The sequence below is a fragment of the Heloderma suspectum genome, chromosome 17, assembly GCF_057233095.1.
Source record: "Heloderma suspectum isolate Gila_16-S chromosome 17, 16-S_ref, whole genome shotgun sequence".
Taxonomy (NCBI): Eukaryota; Metazoa; Chordata; class Lepidosauria; order Squamata; family Helodermatidae; genus Heloderma; species Heloderma suspectum.
In genome coordinates, this window is record NC_139474.1 from 18,000,915 (window position 1) to 18,022,794 (window position 21,880).

At 46.4% G+C, this 21,880-nt stretch overlaps 1 protein-coding gene across 1 annotated transcript in view; it reads left to right on the forward strand.

The window, feature by feature from the left end:
- The first annotated feature begins 1,197 nt into the window (after positions 1-1,197).
- The window catches only part of LOC146334630 (methanethiol oxidase-like), a 32,217-nt gene continuing 11,534 nt past the window's right edge, over positions 1,198-21,880 (forward strand). Inside the window, exons 1-6 of the mRNA XM_084824345.1 lie at positions 1,198-1,268; positions 10,073-10,126; positions 15,341-15,453; positions 18,791-18,976; positions 19,568-19,688; positions 20,252-20,434. Of these exons, the coding sequence (XP_084680471.1) occupies positions 1,265-1,268; positions 10,073-10,126; positions 15,341-15,453; positions 18,791-18,976; positions 19,568-19,688; positions 20,252-20,434 (661 nt within the window). The 5' untranslated portion in view covers positions 1,198-1,264. The remainder of the gene's footprint in view (positions 1,269-10,072; positions 10,127-15,340; positions 15,454-18,790; positions 18,977-19,567; positions 19,689-20,251; positions 20,435-21,880) is intronic.

Here is a 21,880-nt window from a genome sequence, read left to right on the forward strand (position 1 = left end):
GGCCTCTATGATGAAATTAATATGATTAGAGTCAGAGAAGGACAGTTAGTAAATAATTATTTTATACGAAAATGGAGTCTCTATTTCATATTGGAATGAGAAAGTTCAAGATTCAATGCATACTTATTATTGGGGCTGTTTGACTGGGACGAGTTTAATTATGTTTATAGTTATAATTAAATATTTTTACTTATGAATGGATGTCATTTGGAAGTTGAATGATGAATTTATTTGGAATGATGTAGTGAAAGAATAACCTGAACGTAGAATAAAAAGAAGAAAAATCAAAAGAAAAATCCCCTAAAATGGAAGGGGGGAAAAAGAAGCAAGAATTTGATACAGTACAAAACCATATGCACCAGCCAGTCCTAAGACATTGGGAATTGCCTATGTATGTATGTATTTATATGGTACACTCATGGTCCTTTGCAGAGTACAGGAAGACAGGTCTCTGCCCCTAAAGGGCTTACAATCTATGTAATTTAACGCAGGGGAGATACTAGAGGAATGGGAAGAAAATAGAGTCTGGGATAAATAAACAATCTATATATTTCATCTCAGGGGATACAACAGAGGAACGGAAAAAAAAACAGGCTGGGATAAATAAATATGTATTTGTTTCAGTTTCATGTGCTTTGGTGTTGTTAACAGCAGGCACGGGAACTAGGGTGCCAAAGCTTCCACAGAAAAGGTGTTTTTCAAGGAGGAATTTGAAGAGAACTATGGTGCAGTCAGCAAAGCAGGCACAAACATAACTCTCCGAAGGCCTCTGGCAGCCACTCTGCACAACAGGCAGCTTGCCCATTTCAAAGCTGTCAGGCATGGGCTGGTTGGCGGTGTGCATTCTGCAATGCTACCCGGAGCCAGGACTTCTTCCTTTCTTTTTCTTTTCTGAACTTAAGTAGCTTTCCTCCTTTTTGGTGCAAAGGACATGTCACGCCTCCTCCCGGGGAGGCTCACGATGAGGCAGTCCCATACTGATCTGCAGGGAAGGACAAATATGATCCGAACCAGAGGGGGGGGGGAACCCACCCGCTTTGGAGAAGGGGGAACCAGCCCGGCTCTGTACCGGGATCCCGCCCACAGCGGCGGCTGCGGTCAGCCTCATCAACTCGACAGCTTCCTCCTCTCGGCACGCCCCCTCTCCACCCACCGCGCTGAGTTGCGTACATATGGCCCTCCCGAGCGCTGCGCCGAGGCTGCGGTCTCGCTTCGGGCTGCACAACGGTCTGGAGAGAGCGAGCAGGCATAAAAGGAGCCCAGCATGGGTAAGAGAGACGCCCTTTTTTGCTTTTACTCAGCTTGCAAAAGCGGCTCTGCCCTGCACGAAAGCTGACTTCCCTCCGCTGGGTTTGCGCTCTGTAGTCCCGCGCGCAAACTTTGCGCATGGGGAGGTCACGGTCCCAAAAGTTCTCCTCTCTCCCTTTGCAGCGCACCCCCTGCGGACACTGGCTGGGCGGAGGGGTGTGCGCGCGCATCTGGTTTCTGTAGCAAAACCTTCCCATTCTGTCTTCGCTTTGGGGGCTGCCAGCATATGCACCCCCACCCCACCTCCCACACCCGCAGGAGCAAGCCCCACAGAACTCCGAGGGACTCGTGCCAGCGAGGAAACACGCGTTGGTTCAGGGCTGCGGCACTTCTATCCCTTCAGCTAAGTCCCAAGAGCTTTTTTTCCCCTCCGAAGTCAGACCCATGGAAACCACTTCTAAGAAAATGCGTTGAGGACTGGGGCTCTTACAGCGTCAGTGTATGCACGTCCCTTCAAAACGCTCTTCCCCAACCTGGTCTGCTTCAAAAGCAAGTCTCGCCGTTTTCCACGGGGCGTGCGCCCAAGCAAGCATGTTTAAGGTCGCTGCTGCCTTATCTATCTATCTATCTATCTATTTATTGCATTTATACCCCGCCTTTCTTCCTCTCGCAAGGAACCCAAGGCGGCTTGCATTATCCTCCTCCTCTCCATTTCATCCTCACGACAACAACCCTGTGAGGTAGGCTGGGCTGAGAGTCTGTGGCTGGCCCAAAGTCACCCAGTGAGCTTCCATGGCCAAGTGGGGACTAGAACCCGGATCTCCCAGCTCCTAGTCCAACACTCTCGCCACTACACCACGCTGGCTCTCTTAATCTTTTTGAGTGGTATGTGAGCAATAATGTTTTGTGCAGCCTGATCCTCCGCATGTTTACTCTGATGCAAGTCCCAGTGCACTCAGTAGGGGTTGCAAGCATGTTTCAGGCTGCAATCTTAAAGTAGCTAGTGAATTTGAAAGTCCATTTTGGGTTGTAGCTGAAATCCTAAACACACCTCTAGTAAGCCCCACCGAACACACCGAGATTTACTTCTGAGCACCCTAGAGTCGGGCACGACTGGTTGGGGACACCTTTCCCTTTTTTTTTTTTTTAAATAATTTCCAGAGGGGTAGCCGCCTTAGTCTATTGCAGCAAAAACAACGAAGATGCTTGTCGTACCTTAAAGGCTAACAAATTTATCTTGGCATAAACTTTCACGGATTAGAGCCTGCTTCATCAGATGCACAGAGTGTTATAGAGAGTTTCAGGTTTATATACAATACATATGGTGAGCGGTGGGGGACAAATTGTAAACAGGGAATTAAATGCAGGAAGCACTGCGAATGACAAACACATTAGCAGCAGTTAACATTCATAGGATTGCACTGCCTATAACACTTCAGTGAAGACTCTTGTGTGGCAAAGGGATGAAAGCAAGCTTTTAATTAGAAGGGAGTAGAGGGCAGGGAAAAGCAGAACTAAGTTAACCATAGCCCAGCCTATCTTAAGGAGCGCCTCCAGCAACACCAGACAGGCCGCTTAACAAGATCAGCCTCGGATGGCCTTCTCTCTGTCCCATCAGCCAGGACAGCTAGACTGGTGGGGACGAGGGAGAGGGCCTTTTCTGTTGTGGCCCCCACTCTGTGGAACTCCCTCCCTAGGGAACTCCGCCATGCCCCCTCTTTAATGAGCTTCCGTCGTGCATTAAAAACGTGGTTGTTCAGGCAGGCATTTGGGGTGGGTTAGAGTATTTTAGAAAACGTTTTTACTGTAGAATTTTATTGTTTTAAACTGTTTTATTATACGCTGTACATCGCCCAGAGTGGCTGGGTGACCAGCCAGATGGGCAATTAATAAATTTAATAATAAATAAATAAATAAATAAATAAAAGAACATCACTAGAGAGAGAATGGTTCAGCATGCCAGACTAGGGGTACTTCTAGACAGGGGGTTCCTAGCACTTCCAGTCAGAAGGCACTGTGCAGGTTTTCCATGGTAAGAAAAAAGACAGACAAAGCGGTGGGAAAACAGGGGAAGGTTACGATGACACCCATAAAATGCCGTGAATGAAGCAGGGCGATGGTTCGATGAAAGCTTGTCCGGAAGCAACCCAGGACTGGGGAGAGACAGGTTTGAATACCCACTCAGCCATGAAGCTCACTGGGTAGCCTTCAGCCTGTCACTCTTTCTTTTTCACCCTAACCTACCCCACAGGGTAGTTGTGAGGATAAATGGGGGGAGTAATAACAAAGGAATCAAAAACCAGCAAGGCAGCATGGTGTAATACAGCAGGGGTATTCAACCTCTTTCAGTGTGAGGGCGAAATTCAATTGGAGAGAAGCTGTCGGGGGCTACATTCCAGCAGTGGGTGGAGCCAGAGACAAAAGAGGCGGGCCAGAATGGGAAAAAAATACCAGCGAATTTTCACTTAAAGCTCTCACTGCTAATTACTAATCTTTAGGAGAGGCATTTAAAACTTTTAGCATGGGGAAAAACTAAACAAAAGCCGGGAGACCACGAAATGATCGCCGTTCTGGGGAAAGGGGGTGTGGCTGGAGGGCCAGATTGGGACCCCAGGTGGGCCACATTTGGCCCACAGAGGTTTTGTACCCCTGTAGCACAGCCTTCCCCATCCTGGTGCCCCCTCCCAGATGTGTTGGATGGTGGCCATGCTGCCTGGACATGATAGCAGCTGTAGTCCCACACATATGGAGGGCACTGAGGAGATCTGTGGGCAAACCCCACCCACTCCAGTCACGGTGCTTTCCTGGAAGAAATTACAGCTATTTCAGAGGAGCAAGAATGAATGGCAATGGGGTACTTCCAAGAACCCTGGTGGCTCCCTGGAAACAAACTCCACGAGGCACGGAATCTCCAACCAAGCCCTGACTTCGTAACTTCTTCCCAAGGCAGAGGGAGGCTCAAGGAGAATCAGACAGCTTATCCTTGATCCTTACCGATAGGGAAGAGTTGGCCGATGAGATTAAAGTAGCACAAGCTTTGGGGGAAGGTGACCGCATAATGCCGGAATTCTCATAGAAAGCCAAAGGTGAGCATAACCAAAAGTGCACGTTGGATTTCAGGGAAGTCGGTTTTAATACACTCAGAGACGTGCTAGGAAACAACAATGCAACACTTGGCTCCAACTGTTAGTTGCCCTGAGATTGCAGAGCGGAAGGGCAGCCCGCTTTGCCCCAGACTTCTCCAGCCTGGTTCCCTCCGGATGTGTTGGCCCTGCTGGCTGGGATTTATGGGAGTTTCAGGACAACACATCTAGAAGGAGCCAGGCTGGGGAAGGCAGCTCTGGCCTCTGCCATCTGCCGGGGAGCCAAGGGCCGCTGCTCCCCTGATCTCCCGCAAACATAACTGACTTCCACTTTGTTTTTGTGCACAATTCAAAGTACTGGTGGTGACCTTTAGATCCCAAATGATTTAAGATCAGGATATCTGAAGGGCTGCCTTCTCCTGTACGAGCATACCTACCTGCTAAGATCATCTTTGGAGGCCCTCTTGTAATGTCCCAACAGATACGTGTAGCTTGGGGTTAGGGACAGGGCCTTTTAGGTGGCTGCCCCAGGCTCTCTCACTCGTCTCACTTCCTTATTAATGACTTTCCAGAAGCTGGTAAAGACCTTCTTTTGTAGAGAGGGGTTTAGTATGTCATTTTAATATGCCATCTTTAATCAGTCTCTCCCTCTCTTTTTCTTTGAATGTTTAATAAAATGTTTAGGGTGCAATCCTATGCATATTTACACAGAAAAAAGTCCTACAATTCCCAGCACTTCCCAGCCAGCATGGTTGCCTGGAGGAATGCTGGGAACTGTAGGACCTTTTTCTAAGAGAGCAATCCTATGGCCACTAGACACTGTGGTCTAGAGGGCCATAGGATATGCTCATTTCCAGGAACCGACCTCGGAGCCCAAAACCAACCACCCCCCTCGTCCTTGCTGCTTCGGAGGCAGCACGGAGAAGCCCCGTCCTCCACACTCGGAAGAGGAGCACGGAGTGACTGAAAAGGGGGTGTTCCGCTGGCGGGCGTTCCGGGGCGGGGAGAGTGCAGCTGTGCATACGACACATCCAGTGTGTTGTATGGCAGCTTCCTCTCCCGGTCGGCCCCCCGCCACTAGATAGCCGAAAATGGCTGTCTAGCAAAAAGTAGCTGTCCCCCCGTGCTTCTCCTGCCTTGTTTTGGATAGGCGGTCGCCGTAGGTGTGGGACTACAGCTCCCATCATTCCCAACACATCTGCAGGGCATGAGATTGGTCAAGGATGATAGCACTGTTAAGTGAGTTCAGAGGTGGTTGGGAATTGAAAACTTACTCCACGGGTGGTTCCTCATCAAACTGGAGGGAGGTTTTGACTTGAGTGGGGTGCCGCAGGGCTCTGTCCCAGGCCTGGTTCTCTTCAACATTTTATTCACAGTGAGTTAGATGAAATTTGTGTCAAATTTGCAGACAACACAAAACTGTGAGGAATCCCCAACAACACCTCAGAAGACAAGAATAAAATTAAAAATGACCTCAATAGAATGGAAAACTGGGCTGAAATTAACAAAATGAAATTCAGCAGAGACAAATGCAAAGTTCTGCATTCAGGCCCCAAAGCCCACAGATATAAGATGCAGGGGGTGGTGGGGAGATGCCTGGCTTGGCAATAGTATGCATGAAAAGCATCTCGGGACTGTAGTTGAGCATAAGCTGAACATGAGCCAGCAATGTGATGTGACTGCAAAAACAGCTAATGTGATTTTAGGCTGCATTAGTAGAACCATAATTTCCAAGTCGTGGAAAGTAATACTTTTACTTTATTCTGCATCGATCAGACTTCATTTGGAGTATTGTGTCTTTTCACTGTTGATCAAGGTGTCTCTGATCTTAAAAGCGAGTTCCTCATCCAGCCACAATTGGGATATATCCCTTCAGTTTATTGCTACTATAAAACTATTTGACCCTTATCTCTTCTATTTTCTTTTTTTTGTTTAATGTGTTACTTATTAAACAGGCTGCTCGGGCATTCAATAAGCCCAAATTCCAGCCATACTGGTCTGTTGCAGCGAACCCAACAAAAAAAAGGCCTTAAAGTCTTAATGATAAGCCAGAAGTTGGCCGCTGGGTTGTTGCAACAGACAAGCAACTGCCTGTAAACTCAGCCTGACATCGCACAGAGATAAAGAAGGCATCTTACACCGTACAACACATTTCAGTGGATCATAAAAGCAGTGATCGATTGCGCCACAGCACTGAACTGTGCCATGAAGATACCTGGGAGGTAAAATGACATGGTGAAATTTGGGGCAGACTGCCAAACTCAAGGTCAGGCTGTGCAGAGCTCTGGTGGAGGTGACGGTTGCTAACTTCCCAGGGTCTTAGCCAGAGGTGGACTCAGGGAGGTTTGCCTTCTCTCAGGGACAATCCGGGCCCTTCCCTGAATTTCCAGCTTTCAGTTTTAAAAAATCTCTATGCCTTTCGTTTGCTGCGGTATAAAGGCAAAGGGTGTGGGCAGGATGCCTCAATTCTTCACGACCAAGTAAACCTTGTCCTTGCCTTTCAGCAGGCTTGCCAATCACTGGCAAAAAAGGACAAGCGCTATCCTGTAACTTTACACTGTATCTTATGGATATGTAAATAGAGTTAAATAACTTCTAAGCTATCTGCATTTAGGATGTACACCCTCGTGGTACTAGCTCCTTCCCACCGTGCAATAAGGGAAGCTGCCTTAAATTTGATCAGAACCACAAACTGCCGATCGGTTGGTGGTTTCCTGGCTTTTGCACACATTCTTTCCCACTCTAAAAGGATGAAATGCCTCTCCTAAGGCTTAGTTACTGGCAGTAAAAGCTTTAAGCTACAATATGGTTGGTTGGTTACATTTGTATCCCACCTTTCCTCCAAGGAGCTCAAGGGGGCATATGTGTTCGTCCTCCTCCTCCATTTTTATCCTCCAAACAACCCTGTGAGGTAGGCTAGGCTGAAAGTCAGGGACTGGCCCCAAGTCAACCAATGAGCTTCATGGCCGAGTGGGGACTAGAACCCAGGTCTCACGAGTCCCAGCCCAACACTCTAACCACCACACCGACTAGCTAGTTGCAGTCCAACAGATCTGGAGAGCATTAGATTATGGAAGGCTGTACAAGTATCGTGGGAGCAGGAGAAAAGGTTCTCTGTTCCCACTTTCTACACACCGCGCAAATGAGTTCTGGTGCCTTCTGGGATTCACTCTCAATTCAGACAGGATGACAGTAAAGCCCCACAACTGTGGAAGGGGTCCCTCATCCACAGAGGGGAGAGCTCCTTGCAACATTTCCTGGGATGCATTGCCATACACAGGAGGAGTCGTGCCGCAGAGCTTTCCTCGGAAGAGGCTTTTGGGACAACCCTAGGACGTTTCGCAATGACAGGCCTGTTTAGGTGTGCACCTGACTGCCTGCATGACAAGAAACCATGGCCTGCCATCAATAAACGAAATGACAGGGCAGGTTTAGCTTGAATAACTGATGTCTAAAACCGAGAGACATCCAGTGCCAAAATTCCATTTCCACTCCTAAAGGGCTCCGCTGCCAAGAATGTTTATTCTAAAAGGCCAAGTTTGTCCGTTCCAAAACATCGTCTTCAGCGCTCCCTCTACGCTGGTTTCCCCACATCTGTTGGGTCAGAGCTAGCCTTAAATATGGAAGTGTTGTGGATATAAGAACATAAGAAGAACCAAATGCCTCTCTTGTTCACGCCGATCCCACAGTGGCCAACCAGATGCCCCAATGGGAAGCCCACAAGCAGGTTATGAGTGTGACTGCACCCTCCCGCCCATGTTCCCCAGCAGCTGGTGTACACAGGAATACTGCCTCTGGTACTGGAGGTAGCATGTAGCCATCAGGACTAGTAGCCATTGACAGCCCTCTCCTCCATGAATTTGTCTAACTCCCTTTCAAAGCCATCCAACTTGGTAGCCATCACTACATCTTATGGTAGCAAATTTCCACAGTTTTAACTCTGCCCTGTGTAAAGAAGTCCTTCCTTTGATCTGTCCTGAATCTCCCACCATTTGGCTTTATGGGATGGAGCCATTGGGTTCTAGGATTATGAGAGAGGGAGAAAAAAAGTCTCCCTGTCCACTTTCTCCACACCAGGCATAATTTTATACACCCCCGTCCAAGCTGCGAACCCTCAACCCGATCTGTGCACCTTTCCTCAGGCCAGCCATGCTTACAGCACTGGTACAGCAGTCCAGAAGTCCATCTAGACCAGTATCTTATTTCTCAGAGTGGCCAACCGGATGCCTCTGGGTATCCCACAAGCAGGGCATGAAATCAACACCTGCCTCTTATTTGTCCTTGGCATTCTGGTATTTGAAGTTAATACTGCCTCTGAACGTGGAGATTCCATTTAGCTAACATAGCTAAAACCAGTCAACAGACCTCTCCTTCTCCAAGGTTTTGTCTAATCTCTAATTTGTCCTTTTAAAGCCATGTGTAAAATGAAAGATGGCAGCTCCCAACGTTACGGGTCGTACCTCTAGACAACCAACCCAACCCAACCGTCCTCTCCACATAACTGGCGGTGGCTGGAGGTTTGAACTTGCATTAACTCTTTCTTTAATTTTTTTAAAAATTCATATAACCATATATTCTTACAGTTTTACCAGAAAAGAGACACAGTCACCAAAAGAAAATTAAAAAAAAAAAGATGACTAAACCAACCAAATCTATTAATCATGCGCACAGCAGTTTTGAGGATATTTGCTCTAATCTTTTTGGCAGGCACAGCGAATCAAGGTACTGGATTAGTCATGCAAGGACCCGTTTCTACATGTAGTTTACACATTTGCTCACCCAAAGTTCTGTCAATCATTCCTTCCAACAAAGGTTCAAGAATGCCATACTGTTCACAGAAAAAAATAATTATATAATTATAAAAATATAATTAATAATATCCTGTATTTGTGGAGCCCCACATGTACAAAGACATTGAAATATGGGAAGTCACATTTACTGGGCCTGAAAGACTCCCAGTTTTCCAGCCAACTGCCCCACTGAGCTATACCAGATAAAGGGGAGCAGGGAGGAATAGAACCCACATCCCAGGTTCCACAAAGCAACTCCCTAACCACACAAGCTATGGGCTTGAACCAACAAAGAAGGACATCAAGGGGTTTACCGTGATCATAGGATTTCCTGTGGCAGGCACAGCATCTATTGACGTCTGCAGAACGCAAGCTGTACTTACTTGTGTCCATGTATTATGTGGCTTTTACACCTGCATTGGTCTCTCTTAAATCTTTCAAGACGTAAAAGATCAAGCTGGTAATTCACAGTCAGGGCTATGCTAGTGAAAATTATTAATGTTCTGCATCAAGGGAAGCTGGATGCTACAATCTGAATAAATTAGGCAAATGCACATGCTAAGGGTTAAGCTTGCATAATTCAAGGCTTTTGCTTCTAGTCATGGGGTGCTATGCCTCACCTCTGAAATAGTATGCATCCACCTCTTTAGCTTCTGAGATTTCACAGTCATAAGGGCTAGAAACTTGGGTTTTCATTTTTATAAAAGAAAGAAAGTCGAGACTCACAGGAAGCTGAATTCTGCACCCGGAATCATTCCCAGTGATTTCCCCATAGTATTCTCCTGTCCAAAGCTAGTGAGTGACTTCTTCTAAAGATGACCTACATCCGGCAATGACAAAAGACGGCAATGATTTTTGTCATCAAAAGGACAGGCAAGGCGTCCCTAGTGACATTGGGTCCCAGATCCTCTGAAGCTCTTTAACTTCTCTCCCAACCATTTTGTTTTGCAGCAAAATGCGGAGACTGCGGCCCTGGGTACAAAACTCCATTGGATGCAATGAAAGGTAAGGGAGGCCTTCTGTGGTTTCAAGGAGGTTGGGGCAGGTTTTTGCAACAAAGCAAAGGTCCACAAATGTTTTGGCCAGCCTCAAAAGTGCTTTTCCAGGAAAAATTCCTGGAAGAAAAGGCTACCGATGGCTACCAGTCTTGATGGCTATGTGCTACCTCCAGTACCAGAGGCAGTGAGCCTATGTTCACCAGTTGCTGGGGAACATGGGTGAGAGGGTGCTGTTGGGCTCCTGTCCTGCTTGTGGGTTCCTGGTTGTCAGCTGGTTGGCCGCTGTGTGAACAGAATGCTGGACTAGATGGACCCTTGGTCTGATCCAGCATGGCTCTTCTTATGTTCTTATGTTAGCCATGGGTAATAATAATAATAATAATAATAATAATAATAATAATAGGATTACTTCCAAAGCTGAGGACAGGGTCAAGTTGAGCTTTGGTGTCCACGAGTCCTACTCTAGAGAGAACAATCTTCTATTGGAAGGAGTCCTAGAGGACTGTCCTCTATGTGAAGCAGGTGTCCTCTCTTGGAAGGGCTTGTCCAGCCCAAGTCCAGTTTAAAGTTCAAGAACCCTAAGAAGGGAGAGCAGAACCAGGGCCTTGAAGTTATCCATCCGCAGTTAGCCGCACCTGGGCAGCAGAATGAGCAAATCATCTGGGCAGTAGGGTAAGACTGTATGTCCATTCACATTATTGTAATTTCAACATTGGCATTGCTACACGTAAATTAGCATGTGAAAGTCCTATGCAAATCAGTGCCCTCTTTTGTCCTCTTCCTTGGCGATACATTTACTCTCACTTTTTTGCCAGTGGGTAAGTGGTAATCCTAAAATGAGCTAGGTATTGTCCGCACTAGTGGGTTTGAGATTTTTTTGTACACTGAAATGGATTCCCTGTGCAAACTGAACACATTTAATCAAAGGAGTGAAAAGAATAAAGGAATTTAATACAGTCCACAAGAGCCCTGTGTTTCCTGAAGTAGAAAAGCAAACAGACTCTATCAGGGAGTGGCAACGGTAGCCCAAAGATTGGGAGAAGCACTAGTAAAAACAAGAACATACGTCAAGTGAAGGAAACTCATTTTCAGTTGTCACCCACATCTGGGCACAGCAGATAATGGGTCTCGGTTTCGGAGATCTCACTATCACGGGAGCAAATTCTCTTAAACGATCCTGAGCCCTTCTCCAATACTTGATAATTAAACAGAGATGCAATGTTTTTATTCAGTGCTGTTTAATAGGAACGTAGGAAGCTGCCTTGTACTGAGTCAGAACCTGGGTCCATCCAGCCCAGTAGTGTTGACACTGACTGGCATCAGCTCTTCAGGGTTTCAGGCAGGATTCTTTCCTTGCCTTATCTGCAAAAGCCGGGGATCAAACCTGAGACCTCCTGCATGCAAAGCATATGCTCTGTTACACAGAGCTACGGCCCCTCCCTAATCAATGTGTTGATTAAAAATGTGTTGATCAACTCAAAAGGTGTGTCATTTCCCACCGCCAATTAATTAGGCAGATTTTTTTTTAGAGGAAGTTGTTATTTTTAATTCAAGTGTTTTTTTAATTCAGGTAATTATTATTCTTAATTCACTTTGCCTCCAGATAGCAGGCATTACCCCACGTGTGAGAGAACGAGGCATCTATGCCTCTTTAAGATGAGACCTGCATTAATGCATGAATGTATCACCAAAAAACAAAGTTTCCTCTTCCCCACCATGTTAGAACTACTTTTTCTCAGGTACAAATTTATGCTGATTTAACCTATCAATGGACATTTCTTTAACTGGATGACAGCCCTAATGTTATGTCAAATCAGGAATGGCCAGTTGTGAACTTGGTCCTCAGTCAGTATTCATTTGGCTTCCATTGGTTTCGCTCCAACAAAGTTTAACCAAGTCAGAAGAAGCCAATGTGGCTTCACAAAAAGCTTAGAGATGACCTGAAAACAAAAAAGGACACATATAGAAAGTGGAAAGAAGGCCAAGCAACGAAGGAAGAGTACAGCACAGAATTGCAGGGATGGCGTCAGGGAGGCTAAAGCTGAGATCGAGCTGAGGTTAGCAAGGGATGCTATAAACAACAAAAAGGCTTTCTTCAGCTACGTCCATAGCAAAAGGCAGAGGAAAGAAATGGTTGTTCAGCTATTAAATAAGGATGGCAAAACGATAACAGATGACAAAGAAAAGGCAGAAGTGCTGAATTCCTACTTTGGCTCAGTCTTCTCCCCAAAGAGGGTCTATGACCCCCCTGGCGAAGGTGAAGTACAGGCTGAAGGGGCAGGATTGCAGCTTGAGATCGATAGGCATATGGTCAAGGAACACCTAATGACTTTGAATGAGTTCAAATCTCCAGGGCCAGATGAACTGCATCCTAGAGTAATGAAGGAACTGGCAGAAGAACTCTCAGAACCACTGTCCATTCTCTTTGAGAAATCATGGAGGACGGGGGAAGTGCCAGATGACTGGAGGAGGGCTAATGTTGTCCCTATCTTCAAAAAGGGCAAAATGGAGGACCCTGGGAGCTACAAACCAGTCAGTCTGACATCAATCCCTGGGAAAATTCTGGAGCAGATGATAAAGCAATCCATCTGGAAGCACCTTGACAACAATGCAGTGATGACTCGAAGCCAACATGGATTTGTCAAGAACAAATCCTGCCAGACAAATCTGATCTCATTTTTTGATCAAGTCACCTCCCTTGTGGACCATGGGAATACTGTAGACATAATATACCTCGACTTCAGCAAAGCTTTCGACAAAGTGCCCCATGATGTCCTGATGAGCAAACGAGCTCAAAGTGGGCTAGATGAAACAACGATCCGGTGGATCCACAGTTGGCTACAGAATCGGACTCAAAGAGTGCTTATCAATGGGACCGTCTCAAACTGGGGAGAGGTAACGAGTGGGGTACCGCAGGGCTCAGTCTTGGGCCCAGTGCTCTTCAGCATTTTTATGAATGACTTGGAGGTGCAGGGAATGCTGATCACATTTGCAGATGACACAAAATTGGGCGAGATAGCTAATACTTTGGAAGACAGAAACAAAATTCAAAGTGATCTTGATAGACTGGAGCGCTGGGCAGAAAACAACAGAATGGCATTTAATAGGGATAAATGCCAAGTTCTGCACCTAGGAAAAAGAAACCAAATGCACAGTTACAAGATGGGGGATATGTGGCTCAACAACACGACAAGCGAGAAGGATCTTGGAATTGTTGTCGATCACAAGCTGAATATGAGCCAACAATGTGATGTGGCTGCAAAAAAAGGCCAATGCTATTTTGGGTTGCGTTCATAGAAGCATAGCTTCCAAATCCCGGGAAGTACTAGTTCCCCTCTACTCAGCACTGGTTAGGCCTCATCTGGAGTACTGTGTCCCGTTCTGGGCACCACACTTTCAGAAGGATGCAGACAAACTGGAGAGGGTTCAGAGGAGGGCAACGAGGATGATCAGGGGACTGGAAACAAAGCCCTATGAGGAGAGACTGAAAGAACTGGGCATGTTTAGCCTTGAGAAGAGAAGACTGAGGGGAGATACGATAGCGCTCTTCAAGTACTTGAAAGGTTGTCCCAGAGAGGAAGGCCAGCATCTCTTCCAGATCATCCCAGAGTGCAGGACACGGAATAATGGGCTCAAGTTCCAGGAAGCCAGATTCTGGCTGAACATCAGGAAAAACTTCCTGACTGTTAGAGCAATACGATGATGGAACCCATTCCCTAGGGAGGTGGTGGGCTCTCCCACACTGGAGGCCTTCAAGACGAGGCTGGACAGCCATCTGTCAGGGATGCTCTGACTTGGATTCCTGCATTGAACAGGGGGTTGGACTTGCTGGCCTTGTAGGCCCCTTCCAACCCTACTATTCTATGATTCTATGAAAAAGAAGTTTGCCTACAGTGTCACTTACAGGCAAAACAAATGTGTTTTCATGTAAGGCAGACAGATAGTTCGTGGCAATGTTACATGTCTGCTTTTGGCTTCATGCGTAACATGCACGTAATCCGTAAATTGGCACATTTGTATGTAAATCCATAGTCTTGTGACTAACATTACAAAAGACCTACTCCTGATGGAGATGAAAGCTTCTAGAACTTATTGACTTTGAGATAAAGAGCATTTCTACATGAGGCTTTTATTGTGCACTCGTGATTGCTCACTCATTAGTTTGCATGTCCTTTAGACGACAACGTCATCCTCCAGAACCCCTTGCGTGCTGTGCGACCATTATCGCGTTTTTTTTCCTAACGAGGAAAGTCTGGTATTATTTGTGAACGGAGGGATAAAGCCTAGTGTAATTGTGCAATTCCGCTATGCCACAGCGTCACTTAGTGCTTGTGTAATGGAACATGAGGAAAGGAAGCGAAAGAACCCCCACCCCACCCTGGAATAAAAACATGCATAAAGGAGCCGATCTTAATCCTGCAAAGAATCCGGAAACACAAGCCTCGGTAAAGTGGCAGGTTAAAAGCCTCCTGTAGAAATGCCCATGAAGGCAGGTGGTCTTCAAGTATCTGAAAGGCTGTCATGCAGAAGAGGAAGCAGACTTGTTCCCTGTTGCTCCCGAGAGCAGGATGAGAACCAAGAGGTGGAAATGGCAGGGAGGCAAGATTTTGGCTAAACATTAGAAGAAACCTCATAACGGTGAGAGCAGTAGAAGAGACTGCGGGGGGGGGGGCGTTCTCCTTCGCTGGAGGTATTTAAGCAGAGGCTGAACAGCCAACTGTCAGGGATGCCCCTGCTGCACCCTGCCGTACAGAGCCTGCACTGAGCAGAGGGGCAGACTAGATGCTCTAAGACACCTTGCAACTCCATGATTCTGTGAAGCGGAGTCATCTGGCTCATGGAGCCTAACAACCGCCGAGAGAGTCAGTCGGTGCGGCAAAATACTTCTGAGGCACGGGCTATGACTCGGAGGGCGGCCCCCACAGACAGCAAGAAAAGCTGCCCCTCCCTGTGTTCAACGAGGAAAAAAGCTTCAGCTGCAGTCCTGTAACCCCATTATCTGGGAGTAAGCCCCACTGAACTCACTTCTGAGTAGACACGTGTAGGATTGCGGTGCTACTCTAGTACAGTGAGCTAACAGAAGAGTGACATACGGCGTGTCCACTGTGTGGTTATAAATACCCATCTGCTTGTGGCATTAACATGACTTGATCTTTCCCCTTAGCGTGCGTGTGATTTTCTTTCGCAAGGGCTTATGCAAGATTTCTTTTGCTTTCTAAAGGTCCCCGGGAAGAGATTGTATACCTGCCCTGTATCTACAGGAACACCGGAATAAAGAAACCCGATTATCTAGCCACTGTGGATGTGGATCCAAAATCTCCAACTTATTGCCAAGTATGTTTTGTTAAAAGTTTGGGCTCCAAACCTGAGTTTAGATTCGGCTGTTTTTTGTGCTGTCTCACTGTTACTAAGCGCACTTTGCCAAGGCTGTTTCACTTGTGGGAAACTGTTTTCCTGATATTATAACAGCTTCTTTTCAGTCAGAAGGGGTGGGGGTGGGGACATTTGGTCATGCAATGTGACTTGGTCTACACCTGCAACAAAATTCGGTGGTAGGACCTGGATGGATTGACCCATTTTAAGTTCCAGGTGTGAGAGACACCCTTTGTGAATGCGCCCCATCATGTGTAGAAACTCCCTGCAGAACAAAATCTAGCATGCCAGAGGGATGTGTGCCCTGATAGGCTATTTTTCTACTTGCAGGGAGTTGTCTTTCTTTTTGTAAAAATAAGGCAGCTTTCAGATATGTAAGCCCACCTCAACAGTCTGAAGTGGTAGTGTCCATTCTGACTCTGCCATCTCAATGCTACCCCTTTCAACTACATATATAGACCAGGCCTTGGAAGGAGATATCTCAGGGATTTTTAACAAGACAGGAAAATAATAATAAACAGGAAGATGAGGAAGAGGAAAACATTATATAGCATATTTAAATTCCTCAAAGATCTCCACATACATTATCTCTGTAATCTTTACAACAACACTGTAAGGTAGGCCACTATTGTTATGCGCCTACTACACATAGGGGAACCGGGGGTGAGACCTGGCAGGACATACTCCCATTTTCCACCACTCCATCTCACTCATACACTGCCCTGTCCCAACCTTTCAATTTGGGGGCAGAATATATTCTCAGACTGAACCCCCCCTCTGTACTATTCTCAAGGATTCTGTATCAGCTTGGAGACAAATAATTGTAGAGAATCCTTTGAGCAAATATTGACTAGCTGCTCTCACGTTTGTTGGCTTTTACTCTTATGTTTGTGACGCTTCTCCATAAGTGCCATTTTTTTGCTGTTATCACAGCTATTTGCTGATATTTTAGGGGTCAGAGATTGTTGGCTAGCAAATGCTACAACTATTTCAGAATTCCAGCTTGTTTTTACTTTCTGATGGGAAGGGTAATCTTAGAGTGTATACTCTGTAAGAACTGACACATCCTCATTGCAAAACAATTCTAAGAGGTTGAGAAATCAGACACCAGCTGGCTCAGGCTGTTTGGAGTAGTTTTCTGGCATAACTACATGCTTTACATCGGAGGAATTCTAGGCGTTTTTCCTCCCAACTATGACCCCGTTAATACTTGAGCAGTTCCAACTGCTAAATCATTTGTTTGCTTTTGTAAACTGCATGTATGCTTTGCAAGCGGTCAGTCTGGTTCAACAAGGTACCGTGTCAGTGCTCGCTCCTTTGTGTAATGGGATTTCAAAGGCCCTGAATTGCAAATAAATATTGCAAGAAGTTATATTAGTCCATTGGGGCTGGGGGCAGAATCCAAATGCAACAGTGGTGTAATATATTTATTAGAACTAACTGAGACGTTAAAATGTCTCAAGTGAGCAAGCTTTTGAGTTCAACATAACTCTTCTTCGTACACGCATAGAAAAACCCAAAGGGATAGAAAGCATGACAGAAAAAGCCATTCTAAAGATGGAAACGCACTGATAGTGTGATTGTATGCATCCTTACTTTGAGGTAAGTGTCATTGTGTTCAACAGCACAGATACACAAGAGGAAATCATGCTTTCTTTCACTTTCACAGTTAAATGCCGCATTTTCCCTGCTCTAAAAAAAACCTTGCCAAAACTGCTGGTTGGACACAGAAGCGAAACTGGAAGGCCATAGCTTTGTCCATAAACAACTGCAAGCAGGGAAAGACGAGTGCATGATAAATGCCTTGTGTAGAAAAGCCTGTTGTCTAAACCCTCCCATAGAATTCCATGAAGGAGGAAGGGCGATCGCACAATAAAAACGTCCTCTGGAAGCACCGTAACTTCAGTGCAGCTTACTCCCAAGAAACTGGGCATAACATGCCTTGATTAGAAAAACCATGCTCTTGGGAGTTGTGGACCAATACTTCGGGAGGGCGTCGGGTTGAAGGAGGCAGAGTCTGAACCTGCCTAAAGCAAAACAATTCTCGTTTCCAGCAAGGCATGCTGGGACAAAACAGCAATCTCTAGCAAAGCCAGATATTAATTTTACTTGGTGTGCTAGGAACAGTGATCTAGTAGCTAGGGTGTCAAGTTTCCCCCCACCTTCTTAATTCAGCGGAAGAGCAGAATCTTCCACCCATATTTGATTCCCCTTCCTAGATGGCAAAATTCGGTTTTCTCCAAATTAGAAAGCAACTGCTGGTTGTCATGCTGAAAATACTGTTCCAGTGGAGTTAGCGAAACACAGCTGTCCCCAGAGAACTTCCATAATCCCATCCCAGTATCTGTGAGTATGGGACGAAGCGTCCGTGGAGAAGTTCATTTTTCAGGTAGTCATTGAAGCTATCTTAACGAATTTTAAATTTGACTGACTCTCAAAAAAGGGCCATCTTTGATAAGTGGGGGGGGGGCACCCCCAAGATATTACAAACAACATTTAGGCAAGGAGCCAAGACAGACTTTCTTTTCATTTGAGGAAATGCTGGACAATGAGACTGCAATGGTGGGTCTCTGTCCAGATGGAACCGATTACCTGGGGAGGGGGCGGGCTCTCCCACGCTGGAGGCATTCAAGAGGAGGCTGGACAGCCACCTGTCAGGGATGCTCTGACTTGGATTCCTGCACTGAGCAGGGGGTTGGACTCGATGGCCTTGTAGGCCCCTTCCAACCCTACTCTTCTATGATTCTAAGATTCTACGTCTTGTATCTACAGAGTACTTAGCAATGTGGTTAATCCAGCCTAGGTTTGTCCACAGCAAGAGGAGACAGAGTAGGGGCTCAAAATGGGAAGGTTGCTTATATTCATACTTTACTTTTCATCCAAGATTCCATCCCCCAAAGCGGGGTACAAATAAAATGCTACAGATGTACAATACATTAGGGATGCCTCAGGATATGGAAATCCCTTCTGCTCCCTAGCAGTTGATAGCATGGTCCAAGTTTCTGCTTCCTCCTTCCAGTTGGACTCAGGGGCTGGTTGATGGTAAAGAAACCAAGATGTAGAAGCAGCCCCTCTGATGATCTGCAGAACCTCTTGGTGCCTCGGCCAAGAAATACAGAGTTAGTGCCTTTCTTCCTGCTGCTTGCAGAAGCGCATTTTCTAGCTCACAGGATCAGGCCTTAAACCAGGCCAGGGGGCTCTGCGGGCCATGCTGGGGAACCCCGCAGGCCAGGTCAGGTCTGTGCGCTGGGGGTTCCGCCCCCTTGCTTTAAACCTTGCCTTTGGTGGTGCTTCCTAGGTCATCCACCGCCTGCCGATGCCCAACGTCAGTGACGAACTCCACCACACCGGGTGGAACTCCTGCAGCAGCTGCTTTGGAGACACGACCAAGAAGCGGAACAGGCTGATCCTTCCCAGCTTGATCTCTTCCCGGATTTACGTGATCGATACAGGCACAAACCAGCGAGCTCCCAGGCTTCATAAGGTGCGGGCTTTACCGTCACTCGCACCTTTGCAGAAACCTCGCAAAGCCTAATGTGCAATCAACTGGGAGATCCTGTCGGCACGGGGTGGCTTGCAGCAATTTGACAATTAACATCTAAGGTTGTTTGTGGGAAACGTAGTCCGTCACAAAACAGGTAGTAACGGTACCGCTGTGCTTGGCTACAGGATTTTTCTACCAGCAGTCTGTTGATATCAGGAGTGCAGAACCTCGTTCAGACCGAGGGCCGAGAAACTCTCTGGGGCTGCATTCCAGTGGTGGGTGGGGCCAAAGGCAAGAGGGGCATGGCCAAACCCCCCAGCATATTTTAGCTTAAAGCTTTTACTGCCAGTAACTAAGCCTTAGGAGAGGCGTTTCAACCTTTTAGAAGGCGGGAAAAACCGCACATAAGCTGGGAAACCACTAAATGATCAGTGGTTGGGAGAAAGCGGGTGGAGCCGGATGAAGGGGCGTGGCCATTTGGGGAACCCCGGAAAGACAATTAGGGTCCCTGGGCCTGAGTTCTCCACCCCTGATCTATACGTTCTAATAATTGGGAGCCTCACCTTCCTCTGTGTAAACATTTTTTCTTAGACTATTGAGCCGATTGACATGTATTGGAAGTGCAACTTGGCCAATCCTCACACCACTCACTGCCTGGGCACTGGCGAAATCATGATCAGCACCATGGGAGACCCTTCTGGCAATGGGAAAGGTATCTCTCTGTAGAGGGGTAGCTGAGGCAGCATTTGCAGGAGGCAGACTTGGCTGGATTAACAATGAAGCTAAATACTTTGTAGAGTAAGGCCCTGTCCAAATTTTGCATCACGAAAACCTTAACGCTTGGACATGTATAAAGTATGCAAATTTGAGTCATGTCTTTTATTCTGCATGATTTAGTCTGCCGTTTTAAAGTACTTTGCATAATTTATCGGTTGCATAATTTATTGATTTTTTGATATTATTTGCATAATTTATTGATAGTTCCCAAAGCACTAGAAGTCATATTCAACTGCCCCTTTGTCTTCTCAGATTTCAGTGGCGATGACCCACGAAATGTGTAACTATAGCTTTGCAATCATAAGGGCTAGAAACTTAACACTTTTTGAAAAAATGAAGGCTGTTAATTATGTGCAGGAAACTGAAATGGTGGCAGTCTTGCACACATGCAGGCACAGCCGTGCTGGGAAGTATCAAAAGATATTTTGAGATTGACACAAAATGAGCCTTGTCTACGACAATAATAATAATAATAATAATTTTATTTGCTCCTGTCAGGTGGTTTTGTCTTGCTGGATGGAGAGACCTTTGAGGTGAAGGGGAACTGGGAAAAAGGACCCAAAGTCCCACCGCTAGGCTATGACTTCTGGTACCAGCCAAGGCACAACGTCTTGATGAGCACAGAATGGGGAGTGCCAAAATGCCTGGTGAATGGGTTTAATCCGGCCGATTTGGAAAAAGGTGAGAGAAGCCCTCCGTGGGTAAACACTCTTAAGTCTCCTCCTGCGGCTGCTGCTTATGCCTCAGGCCTCAGCAAGGGCTAGGCTACCGGAAGCTGGATTTTGGGTGACCTAGAGATGTAAAGTCCTAGAAACAAAAACAGACAAAGTTGGAGGAAAACCAGAAAAAAATCAGGAAAAACTCCCTGCCCCCACGCCAATTTTTCAGAAATCCCTGGGGGGAAAAGTGTGAGAAATTCTTTTAAAAAAACGAATCTGGGTGTCCCCCACCCCCATTTTTTCCTGTTTTTTCTGGGCCTTCACATCTCTAAAGGGACCTGACTGTCAGTCCGAATGGGATGGCAGCACATAGGTAGCCCAGAATGTGGAGGAGCTGAGTTCCAGAGCAGGAAACAAGAATGAGAGAGGCCGGAAGAAACCACGCAGTGAAAATTGGGGAAGGTTCAAGATCCAAGGCAGCTATCGGGGAAAGGGAGTGGGTGTTTAGGCAGTGTCCTCACACTGGAGATGAGTTGCGTGCACTGAGGAGCAAGCACTGAAGGCAGGGCTTTATAGTGCCTGCTGGACAGAGATTGGCCGTTTGAGGTCAGCTGACGGAACGCTCGGGCAGGCTGGCACGGCAGGCAGACCTCAGAGAAGAGGGCATGGCCAAGAGCCGCAGAGGTGAGGAAGTGTTTTACGTGCACAGCAATGAGAAATAACCAAACCAAGTTTTGGCTGCCACCTTCTAGTACTTAGAACAAATCCAGACAAGTAGTCAAAAGTGCGTACTCAGCAATACTACTCTGAAATTAGGAGTGGGGTAGGAGGCTTTGAGGGCAGGTTGGGGGAAGAGGAAAGTTACCTTTAACTAAACCCAAGGGTGCAGAACCTCTTTCAGCTTGAGAGCCAATTTCTGTTTTGGAGAAGTTCTCGGGGGCCATATTCCAGTGGTGGGCAGGACCAAAGTCAAAATAGGGTGAGGCCAAAAGAACCAAAATACCAGCATATTTTTGCTTAAAATTCTTCCTAAAAAAAGCAAAAAAGGCAGGATCCCCCATTAGAATTCAAGAAAAACAGACAAAGTGCAAGGAACCTTGCAGAACTGCAATTAATATATATTCTGTAGAAAGAAGTGAGTTTATCATAGTTTAAAGACATTTATATAAATGAATGAGGCACAATCAATTGTATACACCAAATTACAGAGGACATCAATAGGAATAATCTTCCTCAGGAAATATATAGACCACTCTTCTTTGGCTGGACCCAAAATACAAAAAATACTTGCATATTTTTGCTTAAAGCTCTTCCTACCTTAAGAACGTTTCAACCTTTTAGAATGGGGAAAAACTGCATACAAGCCAGTAAGTTACTGAACGATTAGTGGTTGGGGAAAGGAACTGGGAGAAGGAAGTGTGGCCATCTGGGGAAGCCCCATTGTCTGAACTGGGACCTGGGGCCCCCC